Genomic DNA, 21,480 nt, shown 5'->3' with positions numbered 1-21,480 from the left:
TTCAGACACATCCTCTTCCCCTCGTCCTTCCTTGTCAGCCAGTCAGTGTGTGATTGCTCAGCATTCACCATCATAATCGTTACCGCCAGCCAATAGTTCAGTATTACAGAAACAATTGCTACTCTCTACTTCACAGAGAAAAGAATTACATCACTGTCCCCATTGATGCGTGGCTTGAGACACACACACACACACACACTGACTCGCTCTCACACACGCACGCACACATGCACGCACGCACACACACACACACACACACACACACACACACACACACACACACACACACACACACACTGACAGAGAATAGAGAATATTAGATTAGCTAAATTATCCTGGCATGTACCTGCTACGCTAGACTACAAAACAACCCACCAGAAGGCTAGCTCTGTCTGTACATTAGATCCAATTATTGCACTTCCCTATGGGACAAAATCTCATCTTCACTGCTCAATCAAATTGATTTCTGCCAACCTCCTCCTACTGACACGCACACGCACCACAATCCGACGCTAATGCAATTAGTTTGCAGTGAATGTTATTGTGAGGTCTGTGACCCAGTCAGTAGTCAATAGACAAATTAAGACCCATCATCACTAAGACAGCAGAGGGAAGTAACTGCAGCTCAACAAGCATCAGCTCCAGGCAACTTGCTGGGCATCAACAGACAAGTCAAATTGTATTTGGCACATGCGCATTATACAACAGGTGAGGATCTGGGAACCCATGCCAAATCTTTTCAGTCTCCTGAGGGAGAAAAAGTGTTGTCGTGTCCTCTTCACGACTGTCTTGGTGTTTTTGGACCATGATAGTTTGTTGGTGATGTGGACACCAAGAAACTTGAAACTCTCGACCCGCTCCACTTCAGCCCCATCGATGTTAATGGGGGCCTGTTCGGCCCTCCTTTTCCTGTAGTCCACGATCAGCCCTTTGTCTAGCTCACATTGAGGGAGAGGTCATTGTCCTGGCACCACACTGCCAGGTCTCTGACCTCCTCCCTATAGGTTGTCTCATCGTTGTCGGTGATCAGGCTGTTGTGTCATCAGCAAACATAATGATGGTGTTGGAGTCGTGCTTGGCCACGCAGTCGTGGGTGAACAGGGAGTACAGGAGGGAACTAAGCACACACCCCTGAGGGGCCTTAGTGTTGAGGATCAGCGTGGCAGATGTGTTGTTGTTTACCCTTACCACCTGGGGGCGGCCCGTCAGGAAGTCCAGGATCCATTTGCAGAGTGAGGTGTTTAGTCCCAGGGTCCTTAGTTTAGTGATGAGCTTTGTGGGCACTATGGTGTTGAACGCTGAGCTGTAGACACTCACAAACACAGAGATAGTATACACACACACCGACACACACACAAACACAGTTCCACAGTTCCACAGTGCGTGTTTGTGTACTGTATGTTTACATTTACTCTGTGCAACAATCCAAAGTGACAGCAGTTGGTTGGGAATTGATTGCGACAAATCAACCTCTCTCTCCTTCCCCTCCTCCCTCCAGTGGACTGCCTGGACCCTGGCTGTTCAGTCCATGGTGTGTGTATCCACGGGGAGTGCCACTGTAGCCCGGGCTGGGGGGGCACCAACTGTGAGACCCTCAAGACCATGTGCCCCGACCAGTGCTCCGGCCACGGCACCTACCAGAGCGAAAGCGGCACCTGCACCTGCGACACCAACTGGACCGGCCCCGACTGCTCCGTCGGTACGTTGTTGGTGTGAGCACGTTGTTTGAACGTTGGTAAAGGTTGTTAGTTGTTAGCATGCAAGCCTTCACGCAGAAGTACTACATTTTTGGTATGTTGTTAGCACATTAGCATGCTAGCCTCAAATTAACTCAGCAGTATTACATTTGGTATGTTGTAAGCACATTAGCATGCTAGCCTTATTAACTCAACAGTACTACATTTGGTATGTTGTTAGCACATTAGCATGCTAGCCTCAAATTAACTCAGCAGTATTACATTTGGTATGTTGTAAGCACATTAGCATGCTAGCCTTATTAACTCAACAGTACTACATTTGGTATGTTGTTAGCACATTAGCATGCTAGCCTCAAATTAACTCAGCAGTATTACATTTGGTATGTTGTAAGCACATTAGCATGCTAGCCTTATTAACTCAACAGTACTACATTTGGTACCTTTTTAGCACATTAGCATGCGAGCCTCTCGTTAACTCAGGGGTACGACATTTGTTAGCTACTACTCATTCACTACGTGGAGATAGCTGGATATCTAGTAAAGATGTCATTCACATTCACAGAGCTTCTCTCACACAGTTGTGCCATGGCTTTCACTGTATCACTCTCTCTCTTTCATTCTGTATCTCTCTCTTTTCACTGCTGCTTTGTTGACTAATGCTGTTATGAAGGCCACAGTGTGATTTTTATATTAACTGGACTTAGAGAAGAGAGAGCACATCGATCTGATCCATTTTTCATTTGAGAGAAAGCTGTGTTTATCTGGCTCTAACACACTGGCTCAGCCAGCAAAGAGAAGGAAGGATGGAGGGAGGGCAAAGGCTGTGGGTTTGTTAATTACACTGAGTTTCAATTAAATAAGGCAGTACTGATAATTACTAGAAAACAGAGAGAGAGGGATGGAGAGAAAGAGAGAGACTGAAAGAAAGAGACTCAGGGGTTTGACATTTCTAACACTTTTTTTATATTTTTTTATCAGGAGGAAGTGGAAATTTGAGTTCCTTTTTAGACCTATACATGCGTTGTGTAAGACTGTATGATCTGTGAACTGTACATGATACAGACAACATCTTGGTGTCATTATACTCCTTATAGCGGAGATTCTGATATGGTAAATATAAAAAATATTAATATTTATATCTCAAAAGTACCCTTTTTTATCTTGTTCATTTCAAGACGTATTGTTTGGAACAATATACTCTACAAGTATATCAATTTTTCAGAGTGGGCAGAGTGATTTTCCCCAAAAAATATAAGATAGCAATGTTAAAAGCATGTCAAACATCCTTCCTCCCAATGTGTGAGAATTGTCCGAAAAAATCGGAGATAACCTAAATATTTTTGGGGCTGTGGAGAGAGAAAGTGAGATAATGACTTAGACAGATGGAATAAAGTAAAAACAGAGGAATAGAAGAGAGGAGAAGCATGGGTTTTAAGCAGAAACATATTTCCTCTTCTGTCTTTATTATTGTTTTGTCTGAGACAGTTTGGTCTGGACCGCCTGGGACCACGGTGACCTTCAGACAGATGTGACCAGAGCCTCAGTCTGGTCACCCCTCCAGGCCGCTCTCTCTCTCCCTCCATCCCTCCCTCCATCCCTCCCTCCTCCCTGCTTCACACAGCGCCCGCCACGTCTCATACACACACACACACACACACCGCCCCGGCGACACGGCGATGACAGTGACGAACAGCGCCACTTCCTGACACACAACACACTCCCTCTCACACACGCTCACACACAGCGGTAATGGCAGCTCGCCACAGGCAGCGGCGGCCCACACTGAGCGAAGCCCCTCCAGGGGGCTGATGGAACTTTAGAGACCGAGAAAGACTGAGCGGTCGGGGGTCTTGTGGTCTTACCTGGAATGACTCAGAGATTAACAGCTCGATCTTCCAGCCACTGACTGATAGCTAGTCTAAGAGAACTCCGCTCAATCAATGTCTTCTATCTAGCCACTGACTTCAACCGGAATTGCTTCTCTTAGCCACTGTCTGATATCAATGGTCCTACGGTTGATTATTTGTCCCTGCCTGTAAAGAGTCCAAGAAGTGGCAACATTTTAGTTGCTGTTACTCCTACACCCGTGCTATAGCACTGTAGGTAGTCAACATTGTATGAGGATTTTCTTCCAGTATTACTACAGTGATCAAATCAAATGTATTTATATAGCCCTTCTTACATCAGCTGATATCTCAAAGTGCTGTACAGAAACCCAGCCTAAAACCCCAAACAGCAAGCAATGCAGGTGTAGATGCACGGTGGCTAGGAAAAACTCCCTAGAAAGGCCAAAACCTAGGAAGAAACCTAGAGAGGAACCAGGCTATGAAGGGTGGCCAGTCCTCTTCTGGCTGTGCCGGGTGGAGATTATAACAGAACAGTGATCTGTCCTGTTCTGAACTCGCTGACACAGGTCTCATCCCTTGTACTGGGTTGTGTGTTTCTACAGGACAGTATTTCAGTAAGAGGTAGTATGCAGTAGTTAGCCAGGGTGGGTCTGTCTGAGTATAGTCTTCACCCTGCCAGGCATCTGCTGCCTGCAACCCTGACTGTCTGTCTGCACGTACAGACCTGCCAAGACAGACACAAGACTACAAATTGAGACTGTGGTTCAGTTGGGAGGGCATGGCGCTTGCAACGCCAGGGTTGTGGGTTCGATTCCCCCGGGGGACCAGTACGAAAATGGGTGCACTCACTTCTGTGAGTCGTCCTGTATAAGAGCGTCTGCTAAATGACAAAAATGTCATGTTGAGTGTCTGTCTTATATTTTGTGCAAACAACAATTCATTCAAACACCGCTCCCCTCAGTTTATATTTAAAAGTCGTGTCAATAAAGGCGTTCCTGTCTTCTTCATGTAACTGCAACAAAAAGGCTCAGAATGGAAAACAAGTGTCACTTTCACTCAGAGCTAAAAGTGATTGGTGGAACTTTAACGCACACTCCTGGTTCAAATGGTCTAAACTCTGAAGAACAGAACAGAGACAAAAACAGCTGACAGCATTCCATCAGTCGGTAGTCTGTACCAAACAAGACCAGATTGTTTGCAGGTGTCCATCTATGGGCCCCACTGCAGCAGGATTGATTTATCTGTGGTTGATTGGTTTGGTTGTTCTGGTTCAGGCACAGTGGGAATCCTTGTGTCTGGCTGGATGGCTGGCTAACAGTGTCTACCCATCCTCTAGCCTTATCCTATTCTTACCCTGTCTGAGGTAAAGTTCAATATGTCTACTCTCATAGCCTGAACTGTCCATACTCAATGATCACACTTCTGCCCACACTGCCCCCCCCCCCCACCCCCCCTCGCACGCATGCACACACACACACCCCATATCACCAACACCAACACCAACACCTCAGACCCACCACAGGACCACGCACCCCCACCACCGTGCCCCACCCAGGAACCTTCAAAACCTCCCAGACTCTTCATGCTATGCCGTGTCAGCCACGGGGGACAGACGTGTCAGAGTAGCAAGGTGTTATTTGAGAAATACCAGGCTGACAACCATATCCACCCGACCCCGACCCCGACCCCACCCGCTGCCAGCCCAAAACACAATAGTGGAAGCATTGTGCCAACGGAGACCCTGCTTGGCTACAGTTGAAACAGAGATAGATGAAACCTTATGTCTGTTTTGTTTGTTAGGAATTCATGTGTTTCAACAACCACTTCTAGGTCTCAAAGCGGGTGACGTCACTTTGCACAGTGGACGCTACTAGCCCACCCAGATAACTAGCTAGCGATTCCACAGCATTACACACTGACACTAACATTTCCTTCTTTGTGTGTGTGTGTGTGTGTGTGTGTGTGTGTGTGTGTGTGTGTGTGTGTGTGTGTGTGTGTGTGTGTGTGTGTGTGTGTGTGTGTACAGAGGTGTGTGTGGTGGACTGCGGCTCCCACGGCGTGTGTTTCGGGGGCAGCTGTCGTTGCGAGGAGGGCTGGACGGGTACGGTCTGTGACCAGAAGGCCTGCCACCCCATGTGCACTAAGAACGGAGTCTGCAGGGAGGGCAAGTGTGAGTGCAACCAGGGCTGGACCGGAGAGCACTGCAACATCGGTAGGTCTACTGAAGGATACGCACGCCTACAGTGGCCATACACATACACGTGAATACATCATATGGGTCGACAATTTAAGACATCGTTACAAAGAAACACACACGTTTTCTCTCACACACACACACACCAATCACACACACTCCTCTACCTCTGAAGCTGTCTGTCCATCCATGATTCCCCCAGCTCTCACACCACGGAGGACTCCAACCTGCGTGTCTATATGGCTTTGAACAGCCAGCTGAAGTAGCATCTGATCCCAGTCTCCTCTTTCCTCTCTAACCTCTCCATCCATTTCTTTACAAGGGCCTGGCTAACTCCCTCCCACTCTGCAGCCTGCTCTTTGTAGTCACTCACGTGACCTGTGTTAAGAAGGCCTGCAGAGTCCCCATGGGGCGCTGCCGACCTTTAACCTCTATCAAAACACTGACATGTACTGTAGTTAAGGCAGTGTGGATAAGATAGACTGTGTGTGTCCTGTTCCAAGCTCTCCGTCTTAACAAGAGGGTACAGAGCAGGGTTGTAAATGCCTGGTGCGTTGCTGTTTAGCTTTTAAGCCGGGTGTGAAACAAGCACTGAAACAGGCCAAAGCCTCCTCTATACAATGCAGAGATACGAGCCCTAAAGAGAACTGAGAAATCATGTTTGGTTAACCTCTCTAGGGTATGTGGGATGGTAGCGTCCCACCTCTTCAACAGCCAGTGAAACTGCAGGGCGCCAAATTCATAACAACAGAAATCCCATAATTAAAATTCCTCAAACATACATGTATTTTACACCATTTTAAATATACACTTGTTGTAAATCCAGCCACAGTGTCCGATTTCAAAAAGGCTTTACGACGAAAGCAAACCAAACGATTATGTTAGGTGAGTGCCTATTCACAGAATAACACAGCCATTTTTGCAGCCAAAGAGAGGAGTCACAAAAAGCAGAAATATAGAAAAAATTAATCACTAACCTTGATGATCTTCATCAGATGACACTCATAGGACTTCATGTTACACAATACATGTATGTTTTGTTCGGTAAAGTTCATATTTATATACAAAAATCTGAGTTTACATTGGCGCATTACGTTCAGTAGTTCCAAAACATCCCGTGATTTTGCAGAGAGCCACATCAATTTACAGAAATACTCATTATAAATGTTGATGAAAATACAAGTGTTATGCATGTAATTTTAGATGCACTTCTCCTTAATGCAACCGCTGTGTCAGATTTAAAAAAAGCTTTACGGAAAAAGCAAACCATGCAATAATCTGAGGTCGGCGCTCAGAGCCCAATCAAGACAAAAATATATCCGCCATATTGTGCAGTCAACAGAAGTCAGAAATAACATTATAAACATTCACTTACCTTTGATGATTTTCATCAGAATGCACTCCCAGGAATCCCAGTTCCACAATAAATATTTGTTTTGTTCGATAATGTCCATAATTTATGTCCAAATTCCTCCTTGTTGTTCTAGCGTTCAGTACACTTTCCAAACTCATGACGTGCGGGCAAGTCCAGCGAACGAAAAGTTAAAAAAGTTATATTACAGTCCGTAAAAACATGACAAACGAAGTATTGAATCAATCTTTAGGATGTTTTTAACATAATTCTTCAATAATGTTCCAACTGGAGAATTCCTTTGTCTTCAGAAGTGCGATGGAAAAGAGCTCGCTCTCACATGAACGCGCATTGTCAGCGCATGTTCAGCTCATGATAGACATTACTCAATCCCCTTGCATTTGGCCCCACTTCACAGTAGAAGCATCAGACAAGGTTCTAAAGACTGTTGACATCTAGTGGAAGCCTGAGGAAGTGCAACAGTACCAATATCCCACTGTATCTTCAATAGGAGCTGAGTTGAAAATTGACCAACCTCAGATTTCCCACTTCCTGGTTGGATTTTTTCTCAGGTTTTTGCCTGCCATATGAGTTATGTTATACTCACAGACATCATTCAAACAGTTTTAGAAACTTTAGAGTGTTTTCTATCCAAATCTACTAATAATATTCATATTCTATGGCTGAGTAGCAGGCCATTTACTCTGGGCACGCTTTTCATCCGGACATGAAAATACTGCCCCCTACCCCAAAGAAGTTAATTGTTTCCCTCTCAACCCCTACATCACTAAACGGCCTTAATTGTTATCAAGCAAATCTTATTTTGTCGGCTGATTCGCTGATATTAAGTCGATTGTGGAGCAGAATGCATGTTCTCTCCTCACACACACGCACACAGAACTCATGTTCTGTTTTGCCTCGATCTCTGGCCGTCTTTATTAGGATCTGGTCCATTATTCAAACAAATAATCAGATGAATTAGCCCGAGTTAGAGTTTAACATGGTGTCCCCCACTCATTTAGTGGCCGAGTTAGAGTTTAGCATGGTGTCCCCCACTCATTTAGCGGCCGAGTTAGAGTTTAACATGGTGTCCCCCACTCATTTAGTGGCCGAGTTAGAGTTTAGCATGGTGTCCCCCACTCATTTAGCGGCCGAGTTAGAGTTTAACATGGTGTCCCCCACTCATTTAGCGGCCGAGTTAGAGTTTAGCATGGTGTCCCCCACTCATTTAGCGACCGAGTTAGAGTTTAGCATGGTGTCCCCCACTCATTTAGCGGCCGAGTTAGAGTTTAACATGGTGTCCCCCACTCATTTAGCGGCCGAGTTAGAGTTTAACATGGTGTCCCCCACTCATTTAGCGGCCGAGTTAGAGTTTAACATGGTGTCCCCCACTCATTTAGCGGCCGAGTTAGAGTTTAACATGGTGTCCCCCACTCATTTAGCGGTCGAGTTAGCGTTAAGGTGCCCGCATACTAGGTTGGGTTTGCTCCTAGCAGAACTCAGCAATATTAATGTTTGTCCCTCTTGAGACGCCGTAGCAACAACATACCCAGTAAGACTTCCTCAAAATACTCCTAATTAATGTAAGATGAATCAAGAAATCTGTAATACATTTTGACGGTTTTGCAGAGGAGGTATAAAAGTCACACAATTTTACATCTAAGACGTTTGGTGCATTATTTCTCAAGTGAACAAATTTGCATTAAAACTTTGACAACAAACATTTCATTGAAGAATCCCTCCCGTACTTCCCAATTCCTACTAGGAGTAGTACTGTTGACCAATTACCGACGAAGAGGCGTAGACTTCGGCTACCGAACTTCGACTTGCCTCTCAAGCAAAAATGTTGTGTGCGCAGACAGCCGGGGGGAAAAAAACCCTGCCGAACACCAAAACGAACAAAAAGTCATCATTTTGTCATAATATATGCGGAAACTGTTTTGACTGGGAAGCATGCGACAGGCTTTATGCATGGTGTCCCCCAGCTGTGTGTTTTCAGGTTTCATGACACTCTCTGCACATACACATAAAACCGCGAGCGCACACACACACACTGACTCACTCTACCCATCATCGTGGAGTTCATTTCTTCTTTGTCAATAATGTGTGTCTGATTATCTCTGGCTGGCCCTATGGAGGGAGCACCGGCCGCTGCCGAATTCCCCTGAAAATAACACCTTTTGGCTCATTATTAGTCTTCAGACACTTTGTCTTAGCCTTCAAACACCAAAATACAAAGGCAGGATGCTCCTTGAAGTCATTCACAAGGAGTCCTAGTCTGAAACTGAAACCCTGCAGGGGTTGGCTGGGACGTGAGTCAGTTAGGAAGAGTTTTGGGCTCTGTCCGAAATGGCACACTATTCCCTATATAGTGCACTACTTTTGGTCAAAAGTAGTGCACTGTATAGGGAATAGTGTGCCATTTCAGATGCACCCATGGTATCACGGTAGCACGTAACGAACGGTACACTTAAAAGTTCCACCTCTCTGTCCTTGAGGTGTTCTCTCCTGTTTCAGAGTAGCGTATCAGAGGTGGTGAGGGCCATGCATCATTTGTGTCTGCTGAAAATAACGTTTTTTGTTGTTGTTGGGATTAGAAGTTAGCAGGAGACATCAACCAGATAGAACAGCAGAACATTAGTGTGGGACAGATCCCACTGCTGCCACCAAGTGTCAATCACCCAGCTAAGACTTCTGTGTGTTTGTTCGACCCCTCTCTGACCCCGGACAGTCTCACCGCATTGCCTTGTACACATTCACAGTACAACCCACCCCCCACATACCATATGTTCTTATCCAATCGCTTCTACAAACACTCAAACAAAGAGTGTATAGTGTAATTCTCTCAATGGAAGAATGGATCTGAGTCAACACTGGTTTGTATTACTAGACCCTCACGCTGTCTCGACAGAACACCAGTTAGACAGTGTATTATATGCAGTGGAACTGCAGTATAACATGAAGACTTATTGAGAGTTAGGAGGCAGTGACGTTTACCTACTCCTTCCTTCATGACTTTTCTACTACAGACATCCCCTCCCTTCCCCCATAGCAAATGTTGAATGAGAGAGGAGAAGAGCACAGTAGTTATTAAGTCGTCTTCTTCTCTCCTCCGAGACACTCGGTCGTGAATAATGATGAGTGAGAAAGTTCCAGAGGGTCAAAGTTCATACCCCCAAGACATGCTAACCGCCCTCGGTATTGGTAACAGTGAGAGGTTAGCATGTCTTGAGGGTATGATCTTTTGACCTTCTGGAACTTTCTCACTCATCGTTATTCACGATCGCATGCCTCATGATATATTCCACATTGATGTAGAAGTGTTTAGAAACATGTTCTATTCTTATTTACAATCAAAGTGACTCCAAAATGACACAATATGTTATTTACGATTGGGCACAAAATAATCGGAAACACAACCAAAGCGAACTGCAAATGCATCCAACAAGTTTGTCGAGTCACAAGACTGATGTGGTCATTGCGTGCTAGGGGTGTCAATATTTTTGACCTCTACCTTTTTGAGAGAAAAAATATTACTTGTTAAACAAAATATTTTTCTCTGAGCAATTGTATTAGTATAAAATGATCTCCCAGTTTTTTTTAGCACACAATATAGCTCACTATTTGACAGATTTATTTTATACAGTCATTATTGCCCATATTTATCGAGGGTGTCAATAATTTCAGACCCCACTCTATCTCTTTCTCTCTCTGTCGTTGTCTGACACAAGGTGACTTGGTGCATCTCCATTTTGAGTGGCTTTAAGGAAGTAGTCCACCGCTCATTTCTACTCTGCTTATTGCTTTTCCATACAAAACACAGTGATGATAGGTTGAGTAAATTGTCACTGTGTTGTGTGTGTGATTGAGATGGTAAAATAGTGGCCTTGATTTTACTCGAATGTTCCCGCTTGCAAAATGCAGCAATTTAATAGACGTCTCTGAGACGTGGAAGTATCCTTGTTTAAAAGAAAACAACTTAAATTGGCTGAAATCATTTGTGTTACCTTGGAAATAAATGATGTCAAGTTTATGTAAGCGCTTGCTAAGGATTTTGCAGCAACAAACCGATAACAATGTCTTCCCTTGACGATTTGAGTTACAGTAAACAGACTGAATCATCTATGTGTTTGTATAGCAATCATGTCCAATAACCAAGATCTCATATGATCTTTTTTTTTATCAGCGTTCCAAAATACTCTTCTGCGGAGGATAGAAACGTACACTTTTATGGACTTGCACAATGCTCCTCGTTCCTTCTGCACACATTAGGTTTTGTTAAGAGAGCCACAGGTTCTTCTTCTTCTGCTGCTTCTTCTTCTGCTTCTTCTTCTTCTTATTACTATTATGGCTTCTGAATACCTCATAAGTAGGGTTGTTTCATTTAGTCACACTGAAGACATGTCCCAAATCGCTCCTATAGGTCATGGTCAAAAGTAGTGCACTGTGTAGGGAATAGGGTGCCATTAGGGACGGAGAGTGGTTTTAATGTAATGTATGGAATATTGTTAAAATATTGTTGCGAGTGCGTGTGCATGTGTGTATGCGTGGGTGTGTGTGTGTGTGTTCTATTAGTTGAGAACCAGGAAAGTGCAGACTTACTGGCCCAAGGTTTCTCCAGCAGTCCAGCTCCAGAACCCCATCCCAGGCTCCCTGTTCTCCCCCTCTGCCCTTCCTCTCCTGGGGCTGGACTGGTGGTCAGTCATCCCTCCCTCACATCTCACATCGCCCAGAATAGCACTGCAGAGCCAGCAATATCTCACCCAGCACCACCACATGTGCCTTCACACATACTGTACACACATTCATGCACACACACACGCACACACACACACGCACACACACTCCAACCAGCTGCAATCTGTCTGTGTGTCTGGTTCTGTTTCTCCCCAGATGTCTGTTTGCCTCCAGGTCAGTGTAACGCCTGATGGTTCTCCATTATCATCAGGCTGATGCTCGCTAGACAACACACACACACACACAAATACACTCCTCTCTCGCTCGCAACAAAAACAAACCATCTACTAGTGATATTTTCACTGAAATGAGAGACCAAAATTATTGGTCTCAGTGTCCCTCCCCGTCTCAAGCTTCATTTTCAGCTACTAGCTACTGTAGTATTCTTTGTAGTGATTTGTCTTTTAAAACTCGACTGTCTGGCGGGAAGAAAAAAACGGTCCATGGTTAGCGTTTCATAAAACACACACACACACACAAAAACACAGCTATTTGTAAACTCAATTGTGTAGTTAAAACAGTCCAACTATATTCACAAAAGGCCAAATTATTTCCTTAACTGTGTTCAATAGTTAATTAACCCTGCTACACTCGAGGCTCTACTTGGAAACTAGGAAGCCCATAATCCCCCTCTCAGTACTGCTGAATGGCTGTTCTGTGTTACCACTGATCTGGCTTCTCTCTTAACGGGCTGGTAGCTCCGTCAGTGTAGCCACATGTCACACACTGCTGTTATTATACATGCATCACTGTGTGTGTGTGCGTGCGTACGTGCGTGCGTGCGCGTGTGTGTGCGTGCGTGTGTGTGTTTGTGTGTTTGTGTGTGTGTGCGTCTACTATAGACCAGGGAATGAGTGAGGCTATAGCACTTTGGGCTATAGCATGATTAAAGTCGAAGAGGAGCCCTCCCTGTTTTTACGGTAGGCTCACCTGGAGCTGATGGGGTTGTTAAAGGCCCCCAGTGCAGTAAATGTTAATTAAGATCATGTAAATCAATGGATACATGCCGGTAGCCTCTACCCCTGCCCCCCCCTCACTCTCCCCCCTCTCTCTTCCCCTCTCTCTCCATCCCGCCTCATCTCCCTACCCTCCCCCTCATCCCCCTCTCCTCTCCTCCCTCCATCTCTCCATCTTTACCTCTGGGTGGGGATTGAATGGGTCTGGACGTTCTGATATATAATTGTTTCCAGATTAATGTCACTTTAATCAGCAGCAGCTGAGAATTGACCCGACAAATAATGAAGCATTGATGTCTATAAGGGGCTGATTAATTCTGCAGCTTGACCCATAGACCCGCACACACACACACACACACACACACACACACACACACACACACACACACACACACACACACACACACACACACACACACACACACACACACACACACACACACACACACACACACACACACAGATACATACATACTGTACATACACACACAGATGGACACACAAACACACACACAGTCCTCCCTGTCCCCATGTGGGTGGAATATGATGGTGGTAAATTAGAAATCTTTAGTGCAATTAGCTGGTAAATTGCTGCCCCTTTGCTCAGGGTTCAGGGATGATTGCTGCTGTTTTCTTAACCCTGACGTTTCATTGGGAACCCTGACGCCCCATTAGTTCTGTTAAGGGATCCTGTTCCACTCTGGGAAAAGGAGGACGGCCAATCTAGCTGCCACCTGAGCCAGTGTGTGTATGTGTGAGCTGGTGTGAAGTTACAGCAAGCGACATCTGAGATTGTGTAAGAAATTTAGGTACTGGGTGTTGGCGATATAAGACAACAGATTGACACACACACACATGTGTATGTATATGAAAAACATTTATACATACAACATTCATACGTTGATACGTCACAACAAGCTAAGTGTCTGATAAAGCATGTCATCCTCTGTCTGTTTAATCTCCCGCTCTCCTCCCCCCCCACCCCCCCGTCACAACACCTAGAGGAATCCTAGAGGTTTACATGTGAGGATGGTCACGGCCACACACACTCTGTGTCACATGGGATATCCATCACATTCAAACACACGTGTTGTGTGTGTGCGAGTGTATGTGTGTGCGAGTGTGTCAGGGTGCCTGTGCTCGTAAGTACACTACTAACACTCTGGTAAATAGTCTGCCATGTTTTTTTCTCCTCTCCTTAACCGCTCGCTCTCCTCTATTTCTCTCTCTCCTTTTTTTCTTTTTTCAAGCTCACAATCCGGATATTAGAGTCAAAGGTACTGTGGTCCCTCTTTCTTCTGCCCCTCACCCCCCCACCCCCCCCCCCCACCCATCGTGCTGTGTGGTACATGTGACCGGCCATAGCTTCTCAGTAACCCTCTACTCTCTCTCCATCTTTTCATCTCTTTTTATCTCTGATTCATTGATTCAGTGATTCAGTCTTCTATTGTTGTCACTGTGACTATTTGTTTCTCATGTTTTCATGTCTTGGTACTGTGGGGGAAATCCAATATCATTTCCTCTCTTGGAGCATGGGAGGATGTTCAGTAACTACCAGGCATGGTAGAACTGAACTGGGGCGGGTTTTAACCCACATAACCCACCAACCACTGCTCTCGAACGCCCACGCGTTGGGCACCGGGCGAGGCCACAAACGTTCCAGCGGCCCGATAGAATAACATTGAAATAACGTCATCTAAGCTCCAGTAGCTGACTAGGCATTTTTTACTTAAAACGGGGGTGTTATCCCTGATGCTTTGCCTCAATGCTTTTTGTACACGTGTCAGTCTTTTCTTTTGTTTGGTTTTTTGCTTTCCCCGAATTGACAATGAAGAATGGCACCTTAAAACGTCCAAACAACGTGATTATACGTTTATTTGTTTAATAAATTGATGGTGTTATACTAGCACCATCAATGCCTTTTGTAGAGAACTAAGAATTGGAGAACTTTAAGATGAAGTGGAGATATGGACTACTTCTTTAACCCTCGACCCTCGACCTTCCAACAGAGCTATCTCCACCGCAGTGATCTCTCCGTATCAGTCTCTCTCTCGCTCTGTCTTCCCTTCTCTGTATCCCCCTCTCTTCCAACAGTATGTCCACGGAATCCTGCCTCCTCCCTTCCTCTCTCTCTCTCTCTCTTTCCTTTTATGTGTTTGTCAGTCGGTCTGTAACCTCCTTCACAGAGACTGAAGTACTGAGTTTTTTTTGTTCATTTTTCTTTCACAAATTTTTCTCCTTTTCCTTGGCCCCCCCTAATCGCAGGATTTAAAGGTAATTCATACAAAAGCCCCAGGGAGATTGTCATGAACAATCACTCTCCGCTCTCCTGTTTTTCCCTCTCTCTCTCTCTTTCTTTCTTTCTTTATCTCTTGTCTTGAAGCACGGCGTAAACGTGTCTTTGTACCAGTCCCTCACTGTTTTTTGTGGTCCTTTTTCTGGTTATCTCCATTCTTGTCTGTCTTAAAACCTGTTTCCAGCACACACACACACACACACACACACACACACACACACACACACACACACACACACACACACACACACACACACACACACACACACGTACACACACACGTACACACACCCGTACACACACGTACACACACACACACACAAGCATACTGTACACTCAAACACGTACACACACACGTGTGCCATTTTGTTTGGAATTCCCAAAACTCACACACACACAACCTACACACCACTGACCACCCTTCACACATGGTTCTTCCGTTTTGTTGGAAAATCCTTGTTGGTCCTGTTTCCATGCATCCGCGGCCTGTATGACCTCCTGACTGTCTAGCCTAGTCGCTGGGCTGCTTTCACTTCCTCCTGGGCTTTGCTTCTATATGATTACAATTGTATTATTCTCTTGTTTATTATTATTCTGTGTAAAGGAATGTGACCGAGGCATAAAGTATAGCTGTGGAGGCAGGGACTCAAGCCAGAGCCCTCCCTATACTTTGTGTCCATATTGTATTGTAGCTTCACATGGATGTGCCAATAACTACTACTATCAAAAACTGAAGAAGGCAGAGGAAAATCGATTTTTGTTTGGGTTCTTTGGTTTCTGATTCTGTTTGATTTGGGCTATTTTGGGACATTGTCATTATTAAATCTCCCTGAAATTAATGACACGTTTTAATTGGGCTACTTCTTTTGTAGTGTATGGTGCTTTTTGATTCCTTTTTGCTCTCTACTCAATTTCCATTTCTAACATTTGTATTTCTGACATCCTCTCTTACTTGACTTAATTAAGGCCAAATTCATATTTTCTTTCAAATTCTTCAACGGTTAACGAGGTTAACGAATGGTTCTTCACGAGGCTTCTATCATTCATGTGAAATTACAGCATCTGTGCATTTCACAGGCCTGTCTAACTGTCTGATGTCACACTGTTGGTTATATGTTAAGTTCACCAGAAACCTTTTCATTTTGGTTGGTTATCTACCTGTTCATCTAAATCGGTTTATGTTGATTGTTCATTTGTTTGTTCTCATCGAAAAACTGAGAGGGGTGATCTCGAAAAAGGAGGACACAGTCACGCATGTGTTCACACACACACACACGCACACGCACACACACACACACACACACACACACACACACACACACACACACACACACACACACACACACACACACACACACACACACACACACAATGCTGAATCACAGAGAAGCACCTACACACAGACACACACCACAATGTTGATATGAGATACACAAGTGCACTCACACACTCTCCCTCCCTTATTCTCACCTATGCATGCACGCACACACACGCACACACACACACCCTCAGCCACACACACTCCCCCCTTCCCCATACACACACAACCCTCCTATGTGTGTGAGTGTGTATTAACTCTCCATACTCTGGTCTGCTACAGAGGGCTGCCCAGGCCTGTGTAACAACAACGGCCGCTGTACCCTGGACCAGAACGGATGGCACTGCGTCTGCCAGTCCGGGTGGCGTGGGGCGGGGTGCGACGTCGCCATGGAGACCCTCTGCACCGACGGCAAGGATAACGAAGGAGGTGAGACATGCAGAAAACTTTCTTGTCCATTACGTTTTCATTTGTCTTTGGCTCTGGGTTACATTACGTTGTATGCCAGACATTTTCATTAGAAGTCACTTCCAGTACAGGGAGTTCATACATTGGGACTGTGCGTATTGTGTGTGATCCTTGCTGGGATTGAACCCACAACCACATGATATGTGGATCTCTCCACTCTGTAAAGCTCAGACTGAAGAAGGCGGTGGCGTCACTACTATAGAGGCCTGTTAAATAAAGACATAAAAGAAGGAACAAGTCACGTCCTGATTAGTTTTGGGAGAGGGGGATGAGGGAGGGGTGGGGGAGGGACGAGGTAGGGGTGCGTCAATCGCGGAGGCAAGGTTTTTATCACTCCCCCCCCCCCCCCCCCGCCCAGTGGCTGCTGGTCGCCAGATGTACGCCGAGCTTTTAATAACCTAACAAAGGCGAATGGCAGCCTTTCATGAGCTCCACGTCCTACCTCCCTCCTTTCTTCCACCGCTCTTTTCCCTCTCCTCCTCTCCTCCTTTCCTGTGGACGTCACCTGTGGGAGACGGAGCAGATCTCATTCCCGCACAAAGGCCTTGGAAAACAGCAGGCAGGCAGGCAGGCAGGCAGGCAGGCAGGCAGGCAGGCAGGCAGGCAGGCAGGCTGTTGAAGTAGCAGAGAGAACTCTTTCTCCTTCTTTATTTCTATCTCTTTCTCTCTATCCCTCTCCACTTTCCTTCTTTCTCACTCACTTACTCACTCTCTTACTTTCTCTTCCATTCTATTTCTCTCTCTGTCTCTCTCTCTCTCGCTCTCTCTCTCTCGCTCTCTCTCTCTCGCTCTCTCTCGCTCTCTCTCGCACTCTCTCTCGCTCTCTCTCTCGCTCTCTCTCACTCTGTCGCTCTCGTTCTCTCTCGTTCCCTCCCTCCCTCCCTCCCTCCCTCACTAACCTACCTAACGGTGAGACTCCAACAGCATATTTAACCTACAGTTATCCCATCCAAGGCACCAGTCAGGATGGAGGAACCAGGCAGTTTGTCACCACAGCCAGGGGTTAGAGGTCGACTAATAACTTTGAACAACTGGGCCTGCTATTCGCTCTCACAGGAACACAGCCAATCACATTCTGAAAGCCCAACCGAATACAGCCAATTATAACAACATATACCTTTGACCACTAGACAAAAAGAGCTACTGGAGGTAGATTTGTTTTTAACTTGGTTAAAAGTATTTTGTTAGTGAATATGGTATATGGTATATGTATATATGTATATGGTTCCTTTAGAGTTATCAGAGAGAATCTGATCTGGATCCCATTCCTTACTCCTCCTGTTTGCCTCTTCATAACTCTTTATCTGTCTCAGACGGCCTGGCTGACTGTATGGACCCAGACTGTTGCCTCCAGACATCCTGTCAGACCCAGCCGTACTGCCGCGGCTCCCCGGACCCCTCTGACATCATCAGTCAGAGCCCGTCCAGCCTGATGCCCCAGCATGCCGCACGCTCCTTCTACCAACGCATCCGCTTCCTGGTTGGACCAGAGGGCAGCCACGTGATCACCGGGGACAACCCCTTCAACAAGAGGTGAGCATTCTCATTTCACCTTTATTTGAACAGGTTAGTGTGTGTGTGCGTGTGCGTGTGTGTGTGCGTGTGCGTGTGTGCGTGTGCGTGTGCGTGTGTGTGTGTGTGTGTGTGTGTGTGTGTGTGTGTGTGTGTGTGTGTGTGTGTGTGTGTGTGTGTGTGTGTGTGTGTGTGTGGAGGGCTGTGGAGGGCTGTGGCGGTCATGACATTTTGTCAGCCGGTTATTGTCATGCAAAAGACATTGAATATTTTTATAGTAAGAAGAATAGAATCGTTTTTTGCCCATTCAAGAGTGAGTGCGAATATGAAATGACTCTGTTGAGCGTAAAAGGAATCATTTAAAAGAGGTCCTATACACTAGATTTAGAGTTATTTGTCAACTTTAGTTGTGAATGATACAAACAAAAATGTGTTAGACATCATAACATGTATGGGCTGCATGGTGTGATTATAGGCTACTAATGATTTGAGGAAGTCGCAAAAAAGCTTGTGCCCCTGTTCCTTGCCTCAGGCTGCACACGCTGTCTTCTCATCAAGTGATCATATTTTCAACCATCAGACTATTCTCAATTGAATCTTGTCTTTACTAATATGTCAAATTAGTTTCAATTTAAAATGGCCCATTATGAAATGGGCAGGAACAGAGGCTGGGGAAAAATACATGGAGGCCGTTTTCCTGAGGGTTACTTTCTTCAACCAGGCTACTCCGGTTATTTCACTCCATGCATCAACAACTGTTTGAGGAGCATGCAGCCTCTAGCTGTGCGACAAGTGATATTCTGCCCAATCTCTGTATGCCATGGGATCTCCAGCCCTGTTCCTGCAGCTACCCAGTGCTTACTTTGGGAAACCAAGTGACATCTGTTCGGGAACATCGATAGTAACATGTTTTCACAACAAAACATATTTCATTCCTTACTTCAGTTGTGTTTTAAGAAAAAAATGCCTAGCTACTGGAGCTTCGACAACGTTATTTCAATGTTATTCTATCGGGCCGCTGGAACGTTTGTTGCGCTGAGAAAGGAATGAAGGAGAGAGAGGAGGACATAGGACATGGAAATGCATGGTTCTGTAGCTAAAGGTAATGTGTCTATTAATTATAAAAATATAAAAAATGCCCAATTACTAGGCTATTCCAAATCAAATACAAATTCACTATAATTGTAAGCTAACTGTAAGCTGCCCTGCACAATGAGTGAACCAACAGCATCACCTAGGGCTTTACGTTCTCTACCAGACTCATGGATATAAAGTTTATAACGTAGCGTAAGGTAACCAGTCCATCCAGTATGCATAATAATACAGTCCACACTCAAAGGTGATTAGTAGAATTTGTTCAATTTTGGAGTACAGGCTGGACCAATTATGTACCAAAGACATCTTAAATCAGTTTTGTTTTGTGTTTTTCTGCCATGCATAATATGCGGTAGGCTATGTATTGTATAACAGCACAAGGGCTTGGGCTCATAGGCATATGCATAAGCTCTAATATCCGCATGGGCGTTTTGAATGAATCATCACCTTAGAAAGCGCTGTCCATTTCATTGTGTTAGGCTTTGAAACAACATCCACAACGACCACAGTTTTCCACTCGGTTTCAACCTGCTGTTGAACTTCGGAGTTTTAAAAACACTATACTGTTTTGATGATAAGTGTTTGATGTGATTTTCGATTGCGTTTGGTTAGAGGGACAATAGAGCTCTGAGTACCAGGCCATTAGCGACCTGATGGTCGTTAGCGAGTTGGGAACTACCAACGCATGTCCAGAGTGCAAGACCCTACCATGGCCCTTGGTGTGTGTCCGTGTGTGTGTGTGTGTGTGTGTGTGTGTGTGTGTGTGTGTGGGTGTGGGTGTGGGTGTGGGTGTGTGTGTGTGTGGGTGTGTGTGTATATGTGTGTGTGTGTGTGCGTGTGCGTGTGGTTGCCTTGGTGACAACCAGCCAGGTGGACTCAGTGGTCTATAACCATTAAAGTTTGTTTCTCCATACTGGACAACAACATGAGTCATATACCATGACCAGCTTCAGTTATGGTCATTCTCAAAGGTCTTATGACTGTTTAACCTTGAACGTTGCTTTAATTCAGTCCAGAGTACCGTGCACGTTTGTGATTGTTCACAATCGCAGTTGATCTAGAACCAAATAGATTTCAATAAGAGCAGGACTAACCAGCCGGTAGGGATTAGCTTATATTTAGAAAGCAAACTTAATTTCCACACAGCGATAACAGAGTTAAATAGAGATGTTAAACACGGTGCTCACTGGAGAGAACAGAACAGTCTGATCATCTGATAAAGCAGGAAGAAGTGTGGAGAAATGAGAGGACGGAACAAACAAGTAAGGAGAGAGGGAGGTGGACAGAGAGAGATGCGCGAGAGATAGAGATGGAGGAAGACAGAGACATGGAGAGCGACAGGGAGACAGAGAGAGAGACAGAAATATGGAGTGAGAACGAGAGAGGGATGGAGAGCGAAAGAAAGATAGATATATGGAGATAAAGGGAGAGAGTCAAGTTCACATCTGTCCCGTGTTAGACCCACCGATCCGGGGGCTTTGTTTAGCCAGTAGTGCTAACACAGAGCATGTGTCTGAACATTTCCTTTAGCCTCTGCCAGCCAGCCATCCAACACACACACACACACACACACACACACACACACACACACACACACACACACACACACACACACACACACACACACACACACACACACACACACACACACACACACACACACACACACACACACACACACACAGGATCCGCAGTAATCCCCAACCAAACAACAGCTCCTCAGCATCAACATGTGAACAAACAAGGCTCTCATAGACCCGCTCTGCCTCTTCTCCTCCTCATCCATCTCTTCTCCTCCTCCTCATCCATCTCTTCTCCTCCTCCTCATCCATCTCTTCTTCTCCTCCTCATCCATCTCTTCTTCTCCTCCTCATCCATCTCTTCTCCTCCTCCTCATCCATCTCTTCTTCTCCTCCTCATCCATCTCTTCTCCTCCTTCTCATCCATCTCTTCTCCTCCTCCTCATCCATCTCTTCTTCTCCTCCTCATCCATCTCTTCTCCTCCTCAT

At 45.4% G+C, this 21,480-nt stretch overlaps 1 protein-coding gene across 12 annotated transcripts in view; it reads left to right on the top strand.

Moving 5' to 3' along the window:
• The window catches only part of tenm3 (teneurin transmembrane protein 3), a 462,931-nt gene that overhangs the window by 365,482 nt on the left and 75,969 nt on the right, over positions 1–21,480 (top strand). For 7 of the 12 annotated variants that reach the window (XM_071407375.1, XM_071407374.1, XM_071407376.1 and 4 more), the window contains 5 exons: positions 1,499–1,699; positions 5,571–5,756; positions 14,033–14,059; positions 16,679–16,825; positions 18,178–18,397. In XM_071407375.1, coding sequence (XP_071263476.1) covers positions 1,499–1,699; positions 5,571–5,756; positions 14,033–14,059; positions 16,679–16,825; positions 18,178–18,397 — 781 coding nt within the window. The remainder of the gene's footprint in view (positions 1–1,498; positions 1,700–5,570; positions 5,757–14,032; positions 14,060–16,678; positions 16,826–18,177; positions 18,398–21,480) is intronic. The other 5 variants (XM_071407378.1, XM_071407377.1, XM_071407383.1 and 2 more) reach the window with 1 other exon arrangement.

Source organism: Salvelinus alpinus, chromosome 6 (assembly GCF_045679555.1).
Source record: "Salvelinus alpinus chromosome 6, SLU_Salpinus.1, whole genome shotgun sequence".
Lineage (NCBI taxonomy): Eukaryota > Metazoa > Chordata > Actinopteri > Salmoniformes > Salmonidae > Salvelinus > Salvelinus alpinus.
Note: the sequence above shows the minus strand (reverse complement) of the source record. Positions and strands in the feature narration are given on the sequence as shown.